Source organism: Globicephala melas, chromosome 15 (genome assembly GCF_963455315.2).
Source record: "Globicephala melas chromosome 15, mGloMel1.2, whole genome shotgun sequence".
Lineage (NCBI taxonomy): Eukaryota > Metazoa > Chordata > Mammalia > Artiodactyla > Delphinidae > Globicephala > Globicephala melas.
This window is the reverse complement of record NC_083328.1, coordinates 62,876,024-62,888,830: the sequence shown is the minus strand read 5'-3', so window position 1 is coordinate 62,888,830 and position 12,807 is coordinate 62,876,024. Positions and strand designations below refer to the sequence as shown.

The 12,807-nt window shown below is 46.9% G+C and overlaps 1 protein-coding gene across 2 annotated transcripts in view; it reads right to left on the bottom strand.

Annotated features, from left to right (window-relative positions):
* MMP24 (matrix metallopeptidase 24) overlaps positions 1-12,807 on the bottom strand; it is a 45,939-nt gene that overhangs the window by 19,851 nt on the left and 13,281 nt on the right. The window contains exons 1-3 of one of the 2 annotated variants that reach the window (XM_060284063.1): positions 6,402-10,978; positions 6,157-6,305; positions 860-976 (exon numbers count right to left, since the gene is read on the bottom strand). In XM_060284063.1, the coding sequence (XP_060140046.1) occupies positions 860-976; positions 6,157-6,212 (173 nt within the window). In that variant the 5' untranslated portion in view covers positions 6,213-6,305; positions 6,402-10,978. Of the gene's footprint in view, positions 1-859; positions 977-6,156; positions 6,306-6,401; positions 10,979-12,807 lie in introns of those variants that run through there. The other variant, XM_060284062.2, reaches the window with a different exon arrangement.

The following is a 12,807-nucleotide window of genomic DNA, read 5'->3' as shown; positions in this document are numbered from 1 at the left end:
TCAGGTTAGAATTGGGTTAGAAGCCACTTCTAACTCTACGCTTGAGGAGACTCTAAGTCTATGCAGTTACTAACCCAGATTCTTCTTAAGTTTCCTCCTCTTGTCAGATTCCTGAAAACATCCTGTTCTGGTCTCTACGGCTTGTGAGCAGGAGAGTCCTTAGCTCAACCCAAAGGATCTTTGTCTCAGATCATACTCCTGAACCCAGGGATCCACCTGAGATGGAATCAGAGACTTGAGAGGTGCCAAACAGGGCCCAGCTGAGCCTGCCCTATGCCTGGCCCCGACCCCACCCCCTCTGAATCCTGATGTCTGCGTCTGCTGTGATGGGTTCCTTCATCCCTGCCCTTGGTCACTGGGCTGACTTGGAGGCTGATCCTGCTTTGCCCAGACAGTCAAGGGATGACAACTGTTGGAATTCAGTTCCCAGCTCTTTATGCTCCTTAAGAAACACCTGGAACTCTGTGCTGGGAATCTCGGCTGAAGTCCATCAATCAGGCTAAGTGGGGAAGGGATCCAGGTCAGAGGGAGTGGGGTTTGGCAAGCAGCGGTAGGGAGGATGGGTTCAGCCATGGTTCTTTATCCCAGGTGAAAGTTACCGAACATACCCCACTTCCCGTAACTAAAAACTCTAGGAATCTGAACAGAGCATAACTCATGAGCCCCTAAAGGACCAAAGAAACCTGAAGCTGGAGACGTAGCATCCTCTGGACGCGACAAGGAGAACAAAGTCAGGGGGTCTCAGAGCCTGGCCCTGATCGCAGACCTGCCTACAGTGTGAGCCTCAGAAACTCAGGCCGGGGAAAATCAGAGTGAGGGTGGAGCCAAAGCCAAGGAGGAGGGGAGGGAGTTGAGGCACCTGTAGGTGATGTGCTTCTGCCGCCACTTCTGTCCTGTCAGGGCATAGCGCTTGTTTCTCCGCCTGTGGCTCAAGTGCGGGTGATCAGGGACGCCACATCGGGGTTTCTTCATCCACCTGGGCAGAGAGAGGACACACACACACACACACCCCCCAACACTGTGGTCCCTGGACACTCTAGGAAGGCACTGCAGCTCCCTGGTCCCAGGCTGAATGGCAACATGCACACTCCACCCAGACTCTGGGCCCCTGGCTCTGATGGGGTCCCCGAAAGGAACACGATCGACTGCTCGATTCATCACTTCATTCACTCCTAACTGCATAGGAAGAAGCGCTGCTGCATGAGAGACTGGGAGTCAGAAGACACGGGCTTGCTAGTTCCAGCTCCGTCACTAATCATAGGAGCCCGGGCAAGCGACTGAGTCAATGTGAGCCTCAGTTTCCTCATCGGCAACGTGAGAATTCTAGTTCTCGCTGGTCTTAGCTTGTGGGGAGCCTCCAAGGAGGGAATGCACGCGGAAATGCTCTGTAAGTGAAATTAGATCACATCACTCCCTGCTTTAAAACCTCCCAATGATCTCCCCAATCACCTAGAATAAAACTCAAACTCCTCACATTGGCCCACAGCCCCTGCGTGATCCGCGATCTAACCCCTACCTACGCGTGATGACACCGGCACCCCCTGCTTCCCCACAGGCACTCTGCTCCAGCTCCAGTGGCCTCCCTGCTGTGCCTTGAACATGCTAAGATCATTCAGCTCAGGGTTTTGCATTTGCTGTGTCCTCTGCTTGCCATGCCCTTCTTCTTCACATGGTTTGTTCCCTTACTTCATGAAGGTCTCTGCTCAAATGTCACCCTCCAAGAGGACTTCCCTGCCACCCTCTCTAAAATAATTTCCCCCTCCCCGTCCCACCTCTATCTGTTTATCCCGCTTAATTTTTCTTTATATTCTTTATCATTGCCTGAAATTACATCATATCTTAGCTTTTTGTTTATTCTTTGTCTCTCTTACCAGGTTCTAACTCCATAAGGACAGGAACCTTGCCTGTATCCCCAGTGCCAGCACAGTGCCTGACTCAGAAGGTGTTCAAGAATGATTTGTTGAATGAATGAATGAGAACTTTCCCATGGTAGAAAGGAATAGCTTGGAAGACAGTAAAGTCTCTTTCACTCCAGGTGTTCAAAAAGTGGCTGAACAGGACTTCCCTGGTGGCGCAGTGGTTAAGGGTCCGCCTGCCAACGCAGGGGACACGGGTTCGAGCCCTAGTCTGGGAAGATCCCACATGCCGCGGAGCAACTGAGCCCATGTGCCACAACTACTGAAGCCCGTGCTCCTCAACAAGAGAAACCACCACAATGAGAAGCCCGCGCACCACAATAAAGAGCAGCTTCTGCTCACCGCAACTAGAGAAAGCCTGCGTGCAGCAACGAAGACCCAACACAGCCAAAAATAAAAATAAAGAAATAAAAAAGTGGCTGAACAACTGTAGGACTTGGAGTGTAATTATCCGCAGCACTTAACTACACTGTATTGTGATTTGAAATCTATTAGTCTGTTGTCTCTAGTAAATAGTAAATTCTTTGAGGACAGGAACTGTTTTGTATTCATCGTGTCCTTAGAAGCTAGCCCTGTGCTTGGAACTAAGTAAATCCTGATAACTGTTTGTTGTCAGGTTAAGTTGCATTAGGGAACAGTGAGCCTGGGACTTCATTGGGGATATAAAATAGGGGCCAGGATAGGAGATTTAAAAGATCACGGCTGATTGGAAGGGCCATCCTTGCATTTCATGTCTCTGTGCTGCCCTAATGACCAGCTCACGGAACTATAGATTGAGATCGCTGGGGGAAAAACAGTCTGGCCTTATTTGCAGTTGTTGAAAGCAGTTGCCTTTGGCAATAGAGAGAAAAGGAGACAGAGACTATTTTAACCAAATATTAAGGGACTTGAGGGACTTAACCAGGTCTTATACATTTTGTATGCTTTACATCACCTAGAATGTGCACACTCGGAAATCAATAACAAAAGACAAAATAATAACAATAACATGCATGGGTATAAATGTTTATCATTTTCACAGTGCTCACTTACTTTTTAAAAAAAAAATAAATTTGATTCTCAAAACAGCTCTGTGAGGTAATCAGAAATGATTGATCCCAATTTTACAGACGAGGGAAAAGGTACAGAGATAAATCGAGTAACTTGCAAACTATAGCAAACTGTGAGGCAGGACTGGGACTTCATTGAATGAATGAATGAACTATTAATTAATGCAATTTGAGAAACAAAAGTTGGGGCTTTTCTTCTTTATTTTTCTTTTCTGTGCTTAGCACAAGTTTGGGTTAGAGGAACTATGTTGTTGAATGAATGAAGGAGTGAATAATGTGTGACATTTCCCAAGGTAGGCACTCAAAAATAATATTTTAAAGCGCTAATCTAGCTTCCTTTCACTGACAGTCCCTGGGAAGAGACCCAGGAGGCACCTCCAGGAGGCTGAACTAGACCTGGAAGGGCCCCCAGGGAGGAAACAGGCCCAGAGAGAGGCAGCGATTGCCCAAGGTCACAGAGCTGGAGCCAAAACTAAGGTCTACAAGTTCTACCCGCAAACACCCTCCGCATCAGGTCTGGGATTAAGTGCGAGCGCCTTCCTCCTTCCCAAGCCTCCAAAACAGCGTTCCCTGCCTTCCTACGAAGAGCTGGGGGGCAGAGCGGCAAGTGGGAAATGCCATCTTCCTCCCTCAGATCTTTCCCTCTGCCTCCTTCTCTTGCTGCCACCTGCCACTCTCTGAAGCCTGTCCAACAGGCCTGCGGCTTCTGGAACAGAGCGAAACCCAAGGCCAGGTGGTGCCTCAGCAGACACACCAGTGCCCCTGCCCCGGGATGCGCTGCCATGAGCCCTGCACAAAGCCCTCAAAATAACCTCCGCTTTGAAAGGCGGTCAGGCTCTCTTTGACCAGCTGGCTCGTGAGGCCACAGGGCCAAGGAGTCCACTGTACTCACAGAATCATAGGAGCGGTCAAATGTATTATCTCAGAATTTCACAATCTCACAATCAGAGAATTTGAGGAATAGAAAATGTTCATACAGAATTTTAGTATCATAAAACCCCAGACTCAGACTTCCCTGGTGGCACAGTGGTTAAGAATCTGCCTGCCAATGCAGGGGACACGGATTCGAGCCCTGGTCTGGGAAGATCCCACGTGCCGTGGAGCAACTAAGCCCGTGCACCACAACTACTGAGCCTGCGCTCTAGAGCCTGCGAGCCACAGCTACTGAGCCTGTGTTCCACAACTACCGAAGCCCGCGTGCCTAGATCCTGTGCTCCACAACAAGAGAAGCCACCACAATGAGAAGCCCACACACCGCAACGAAGAGTAGCCCCCGCTCGCCACAACTAGAGAGAGCCCGCGCACAGCTACAACGAAGACCCAATGCAGCCAAAAAATAAATTAAAAAAAAAAAAAAAAAAAGAATCCGCCTTCCAATGCAGGGGATGCGGGTTCGATCCCTGGTCGGGGAACTAAGACCCCAAATATCGTGAGGCAACTAAGCCCACGCACCACAACTACTGCGCCCGCGCACCACAACGAAAAATCCCGTATGCTGCAACTAAGACCCGACACAGCCAAAAAACAAAACAAAACAAAAAACCCCCAGACTCACTAAATTTTAAAAGCTTAGAATAATGGAATCTAGAATTTAAGAGTCAAAAATCCAACACTTCCCCCACCCACCCCCGTGTAAATGAACAAGATGAGGCCCAGAGAGATGCTTATCTCAAGGAGTGACTCACCCAAGGGATGGATTGATCCTGGATCCACAATTGGCTAGATTTCCTGTTCTCCACCCACTGACTTCCCTGCATCCTCCCCCAGCCCCGCTCCTTCTTTCCACCTGAGCTCGGGCTCTTGCCCCTCCCCCACTGCTTGGGAAACTCACTCCAGCTCTTGGTCGTGCCTTCGTGGCAGCTATGGCTTTTCTTAAACAGCTTTAATAACTTTCATGGCTATTCCTTAAAAATATATATAATATACTCAACTCTCTCCCATCTTAAACAAACAAAAATTCATCCCTCTCTAGCTCCAACCAGGGATTGAACCCCGGCCATGGCAGTGGATGCCCAGAATCCTAACCACTGGGCCATCAGGAAACTCCCACTGACCAGCTTCTTGAAAGTTGTCCCTACCTTTGTCATCTCCACTCCTCACCTCCCCTTCTCCCCACCGCAATCTGACTTTCCTGCCACCACTCCAGGGAGGTTTCAACGGCCAACCTCTTTGTTACTAAACTCAGCAGACACCTTTCAGTCTCCTGTTTGACCACCATGGCAGCCGACCTTGCTGACCATCCCCCTTCACGGCCATGGCATCCCCGCCCTGGGCTTCCTTCACCTCTCAGGCTGCTCCTTCTCGGCTTTTTTTTTTTTTTTTGCGGTACGCGGGCCTCTCACTGCTGTGGCCTCTCCCGTTGCGGAGCACAGGCTCCGGACGCGCAGGCTCAGCGGCCATGGCTCACGGGCCCAGCCGCTCCACGGCACGTGGGATCTTCCCGGACCGGGGCACGAACCCGTGCGCCCTGCATCGGCAGGCGGACTCTCAACCACTGCGCCACCAGGGAAGCCCTCTCGGCTTATTTTGTGAGTTCCATCCCCAGCACTCTTCTCTCCCTCCTCTTTATCCTCTCCCTGAGTGTAAAAACCATCCCTGTAGCTTGGCTTACTTGTCATTACCTCCTAAGTATCTCCCTGAACCTCAGTGTTTCCTTCTGAGTTCTAGACCAGTGTAGCTAGATGGTGTTTTTCGCTAAATGGGGAGCCTCTGGAGGGCAGGGATCAAAGGACCAAGCCCAGTGCCTGGCACACGCAGGCATTCAGCAAATACTTGATAAATGTGAATAGTGGAATAAGACTTGCCAACTCATTATTATTCTAGAGTCTCTGTATCAAGTGAGATGTGGACATCTCAGGAATGCCAGAGGGGTGACTCACAGACCCACAAGTTATTAGTGTCAGAGGAGATTTAAGACCATCTATAACCAAACCCTTTATTGTGCTGATAAGGAAACTGAGACCCAGAAGGGTTAAGAGTCTTGTCCAAGGTCACACAGCAAGTTTACGGCAGAGCACATCCCCAGCTCACATAGGAAAGGGCACCTCGGGGTACTCCCTCCCAGGATGACACTGCAGGGGTAAAAGATAGGAAGGTAGGATGGGCATGGTATACAGATGAGGCCATGACAAATGTGAACCCAAATGTAAGTCTGGAAAGTTCAAAGGCACAATGTCCTATGCATATCTTACTCGATTGTTGTCTGATCCAACACACCGGTGACTGGGATCCCGTAAAACTGCTGCATAGTGGCGACTGCTGACTGTAAGGCCTTCCCTGAGTGCAACGCAGATGCCCGTGAGTCATAGGGCAGCAGATAGCCGTATGACTTTAACCAGTTCTGAAAGACATGTGAAAAGAAAAGGATGCATTACTCGAGAGAAGGCTCTGTTCTACCTGGGCAGAGATTTGCCCTTGAAACCAGGGATCGTTTTACCTGAGGGACTTATGGACTCAGCCTCTGATTCCTGCCTCCTTCATTCCCTCCTGCAGACACTGTCAAATTAACCTCCAGAAAACCCAGCTCTTGTTGGCTGACTCTTCTGCTATAAAACTTCCACTGGATCTCTACTGACTGCAGAATAAAGATTAAATTGCATTCCAGGCTTTCCAGTACCCTGCCTCTTTACCATGTAGGTGTTTTCCACTGATATATGACTACACATGCAAGAGCACCAGAACAGTTCATTCTCGGAAGCAGTTGGCCTGATAAAACGCTGTGCCACCCAGAAACCCACTGTGTCCAAAGGCACAGTCTGCTGAAGAATCATGTTGTAGAATATTAATAGGCATGAGATTATCTGTGGTCTTTATTGCTAATCCCTCCAAATGAGCAAGCCATTATAAATAAATATAAACAAAATAAGCAAAACAATGTATTATTTAATTTAAATACGAGTACACAGATATATGCACAGAAAAAAGCCTAGAAGGGCGCACATAACATAATAATAGTGTGGTTATGTAAGCGAATTCTTTGTTTTTAGGGAATACATGCTGAAGTATTTCAGCTTACATAACGGTGCACAATGTCTGCAACTTTTTCTTCAACAGAATCAGGGGAAAAATAGAGAGAAAGAGGGAGAGGAGAGAGAGGGAGAAAAAACCCCACAAATATAGTTAAATGTTAGGAGTTGGGGAATGTGGGTGAAACGTATTCAGGAATTCTTTGTCCTATTCTTGAAAACTTTTCTGGAAGTCTAAAATAATGTCAAAATTTTTTTCAGTAAAAAAAGAATTAATTTGAATATCCTTTGTTATAATATCTTGGGGGACTTTTTTCTGTGCTTTTCTAAGTTTTATGCATGGAGTCATTTTTTTTAAAGAAGGAGAAAAACTTTAAAAGGGCAAGAGTCTGAAAGTAGCTTGGATGAAGAAGCTCAAACAAACAATGAATCTGAAGGACAGCAAAGTAAAGATGATTATTTCCACCAACAAGCACGAGGGATGGAAATGGAAGAAATCACAGCACCAGGAAATATCTGTGGCACCAATTGGAAAATGGGGGAAATATCCACATATCTATGGAATCCGCAAGCATGTCCTATAAGGAGCACACCTACACACTGGTCTCTAAACCACACAGGACCTGCTGCTCTTCCTCAGAGGATTATCTTGAACATCAAGTAAGCTAATGAAGCAGACAGATCTTAGGAAGCTGGCTTATATCCTTCCCATCTATAGTTTTGTTTCTTGTTTCTATATGAACAGTCTTATTGTGGACGCATCTGTTACAAGTCAAATCAAACCATTTTGGGAAGGAGGCAGACCAGAAACTATAAACAAGTTGTTATTTATTTCATCCCAGGTGGCTATCACGTCTTTACTGCCTTGTGATGAAATCCATCTGACTGAGTAAAAACAGAAGAGTCATGGGACTTCCCTGGTGGTACAGTGGTTAAGACTCCACGCTCCCAATGCAGGGGGCCTGGGTTCAATCCCTGGCCTGGGAAATAGATCCCACATGCATGTCACAACTAAGAGTTTGCATGCCACAACTAAGGAGTCTGCCTGCTGCAGCTAAGGAGCCCATGAGCCACAACTAAGAAGCTTGCCTGCCACAACTAAGACTCAACCAACCAAATACATAAATAAATAAATATTTTTTAAAAACCCCAAAACAAAAGTCAGAATAATAAAGTCTTAAAACTTCCACAAGAGAGTGACAACCTTACATCTTTCATGTTTGAGATCCAAAACCTGTTTTTCATTCTAAATTTTGGCACAGGATTTCAATACTTCTTGCACTTTCCCAAACTTTGAATCTCTTTCATGCCTTTGTATGTTTCCCCCATCTGCCTGGCATATTTCTTTTTTTTTTTTTTCCTAAAATTGACCATTGTAACCATTTTATTTAGTTTTTAGAAATGCTTTATTTATTTATTTATGGCTGTGTTGGGTCTTCGTTGCTGCACGCAGGCTTTCTCTAGTTGCGGCGAGCAGGGGCTACTCTTCATTGCAGTGCGCATGCTTCTCACTGCAGTGGCTTCTCTTGTGGAGCACGGGCTCTAGGCACGCGGGCTTCAGTAGTTGTGGCATGTGGGCTCAGTAGTTGTGTCTCTCAGGCTCTAGAGCACGGGCTCAGTAGTTGTGGCGCACATGCTTAGTTGCTCTGCGGCATGTGGGATCTTCCCGGACCAGGGCTTGCACCCTTGTCCCCTGCATTGGCAGGCGGATTCTTAACCACTGTGCCATCAGGGAAGTCCCTATGCCTGGCATATTTCTAAGTTTGGCAAAAATCTTTCATTATTTTAAGGTTCAGTCCATAAATTACTCCCTCTGAAAGACTTGTCTCACTCCTCAGCCTGTTATTTTCTTCCTCTTCTGTGCTCCCTAAATCCCCTGTTACAGATGGTATAGCTCTTATAATATTAGGCTCTAATCATTACTTTATGTATCAGACTCTGAGCTCTGAGTTCCTCCAGGGAAGGGTCTGTGTTTTAATCATCTCTCTATATCCGGTGCCCAGGAAGTGCCTGACAAAGTAGCTGATCATTGTCTCCATTCAACAAACATTACTGGGCACTGACCACCTGCTGGGCACTGTGCATGGCTCTGGGGATACAACGATGAATAAGGAGCTCACAGACAAACAAGTAAACCCACCATGAAACTACAGCACTAACAATCAGGTGTGTAGAGGGTTCCATGGGAGAATGAAGGTGGGGGGCCTTATCCACATGGAGGGGTGGAGATCGGGAGCAAGGGGGAACTCAGGGGAGGCTTCCAGGTGGAGCTAAGTCTTGAAGGATTGCACAGCATGTGCAATTGCCTGGAGGTGTTGGGATACATAGCACATTCTGAGCGGTATTTAAAATGGCTGGAACTTGCGGGAGAGGAGTGTGGTGATGAGTGGAGAGGATTGGAAAGGAGGAGAGTGGGGAGAGATGATTTGCCATTAATTATCTGTTCACAAAGTGGGCAACTTACAGAGAATCACTTGTGACTTGACTGTGGTCTCAGATCAGCCAAAAAGCTCATTTAAAGCATCTGGAAATGGACATGATAGGGCAACTGACAAGGTACCTGTCTATTCATCCAGCTCCAGTTTCTATTCCCAGGTCAGTTATGTCATCAAAGCATTAAGTTCCTGCACAGTATTCCTCAGCCCCTCCCAGCCAGCATGCCACATTCCGTTCTTTCTTTACAGAAACTTCAATGAAGAATTTTTGGGTTGAATAAACAGAGCGGTATAGTGGGAAAGAGGCACACAGTCCTGAGATGGAATCCCGACTTCACCACTTGCCAGCTGTGTGACTTTGGACAAACTGAGCTTCAGTTTCCTTCTTTGTAAAATGTAAACAATGACCTTCCTCCACAGGATTGCCGTTAAGGTGAAATGATCAAATGTACCTGACATATAATTACTCGAAAGTGATTCGTTTGTTATTCCTTTGGACGGTGTCTCTGTTACCTTTTGTAAAATCAACGTGGAAAACATGGCCTTTGACTCCTTCCCTGCCTTTTGAAATCTAGTCATCCTGCCCTCCCCCTGGACCAAGAGCCAGTCCTCGTGGGTCCTATGGAGGGTAGTGCATCTGTCACAGTCAAGCCTACCTGCTCTCGGGTGACCTATGGGCATGAACGTCTCTCACACGGCACTGGGAACACTGCATTCAGAGAGATGACAGCTGACTTGAATTGTTCTCTTCGCCCTGTCGCTCAGCTTTATTGGGACCAAACACAATCACTTTCTATCAAGCTTTAGCTTGAGGAAAATGGTTTCCCTACAGGAGATTCTGCATACTTTCTGGTTTCAGAAAATGCACACTGGGTAACCCAGTGGTTTTCCATTTTTGGCCTTTCTGCCAGAAATCTTTCAGTCAAATTTATAGCATAAGTGTTGAACACGGTGATGCTTGGAAGTAGCTATTACTTTTTTCATCTTTCCAACCACCAAGTTATGTTTCATCCTTAAAAAATCTTACTTAAAAACATTGCTTCACTCTGTAAACTGCCTCAAACCCTTCCAAAAAGAGGTGTGGTACAAACTAAAATCCAATACCTCCCTATCTGTGGACTCAGTTCTCTTGAAATCCAATTAGGATGAATTACAGCATTTGGGAAATGGCTGGGGAACTTTCGACAGATAATTCTGACAAACCAGTCAACGGACCGAGTATTTTTTGAGCACCTACCTCCAAGCTAGTATGGAATTTAAGGATCTTCTTCCCTCCTGCCCTCATTACTACGTATGGTAGGAGATAGGGAACAGGGAATTTTTGGCATAAACTCTCTTCAGCCTTCTAAAACTTTGGGGAATTGAAAGTAGCTCTTCCTCTGTAAAGGGCAACCTGGTTTACCCAGCTCCTTTTTTTGGATACTCAAGCAAGGAGCATCTCAAAGCCAATCAGCATCCATTACGAAGTTCTCAGCAGTGTCAGGAGTTAGGATCTAAGGGCTCAGGTCTTAGGCAAATGTCTAGTTCAGGGCCAAACATTGGAATGCATCAGCCTTCTCTGGGTTCTGCTTCCCTCCCAAGTTCACTGGGAGCTCAGGGGCAGAGCCTTAAGAGGGGAAATGGGAGGGGGAGGAACTGGTCAAAGGACAGCTCTAAGCCAGGGAACAGGGCATTGAGACTGGACCTGGGCTGTGCGTGAGTGCGTGTGTGTGTGTGTGCGTGCGTGCGTGTGTGTGCGTGTGTGTGTGTGTGTGTTACAGGGTGGGAGGCTAAGGACTATGCATTAGGGACCAGACAGTTCCAACTTCTGCTGTTTAACCCTGTCTCTGCCATTCACCTGCTCTGTGACCCAGGCAATCCTCTGACTTCTCTGAGCAGAAGCTCCTAATGTTGAAGGAAGTCTTCTACACTCCAGTAGTCCCCAGTCCAGAACATTCCCTGCCCTTTCACACTTCCAGGCTGTTCCTGCTGCCAACAGAGCCCATTCTCTTTATGCATGTTAGCAAACTTATCCTTCAAAATCTAGCTGAAATGTCATCTCCTTTGGAAAACCTTCCTTAACTGCCCCCTGGCAGAGCTAGGGGGCACCCTCTTTACTCCTGCAGTGCTTACTTCTCTAAACATTGCTCTAAACGTAACTACCATGGTGTATCACACCTGTTGGTTGATATGTTTTCCCCACTAGATTGAGTTCCCAAGGAGCAGAGACTGTCATATTTATTTTTATATCTGCTACAGTACTTAGCACAGTGTCTGGCATTATAAATAATCACTGAATGAATGAGTGAGTGAAGGAAGGAAGGAATGAGTGAACAAACAGTTGGTCTAGGAGGTACTGTCTGGGTACCAACGAAGGGATTTCATCTTGGGAAGGTTTAATGAGTCATACACATGAAAGTACCAAACACAATCCTTGGTATCTATTAGGGACTGAAAAAACCGTTTTTGCTGAAATTCAGTGTTTTGTGGTTTGACTTCTTTGCCTGATGAGGCAAGAGGCTCCATTGTTCCATTTGAAAAAAGATAAAATCCACTAAAGGTAAAAAAAAAAGCCCCGTTCAGTTTTAAACAGAATGACCTACCTTTCGTCTTTTTACACCTGGATCCATTAATCAATCACCAGCCGTGTCAGAATTCTAACCTTTACAGATCAGTTAACCAACTCTAAGATGTCTGTCACCCTTTAAGTGCTGAAAAAGGTGTAAACCCAGAGGAAAGTGAGAAAGATCTCAGAGTGCGAGCAGGGACCAAAATAGCTGGGCTGAACCGAAGATGGAGAGACTACCAACAACACCGCGTGATTGGTCCGCTGGCCAGAAGGCGGGATTTTGGTTCCCGAGAAGCCGAAGCTGAGATGTTTAGCTGCAGTGGCAGGCAAAGGAGAGAGCGGAGAATAACAAGGAGAAAAAAAGTGGCCCGAAGAGGGAAGAGAGCGGCAGACAGCAGAGGCGGTGGTGAGATTAGAAGTGTCAATGGAGGCGGCAAGTAGCAGATCAACTGGTGTGCTGCCGTTTGCTCTTGGAAAACAGATATGGCCATGGGGGAGGAGAGAGATGGATCGGTCAAAACAGCGTCTCCTGGGGCTGTTCAGGAGCATTGCATCTGGTTGGATGTGAACCCAAACCATACTGTAGAGGCCTGGAGAAGGAGCAGGGGAATGATTAGGATCTGGTGTTTGGTCAGGAATCCAGTGGGTCTGAAGGTAATGTCAGAAAGGCCAGAGGCAAGTCTACAAAGAAGGGACAGGCAGGAAGGTGTTAAATTTGGAAGCATGGGCTGGAATGAGAAAGAAAGAATCAAAGATCTTGATCAAAGAGTCTGGGCAGCTGAGGTCATAATCTAGGGTGACAATGTGAGTAACAGGAACAAGGCATCGACCTCAACATGCATGGGAAGTCCAAGTCCAGTTCTAGAGGGACAGCGACAAGCTAGAGCATGACTA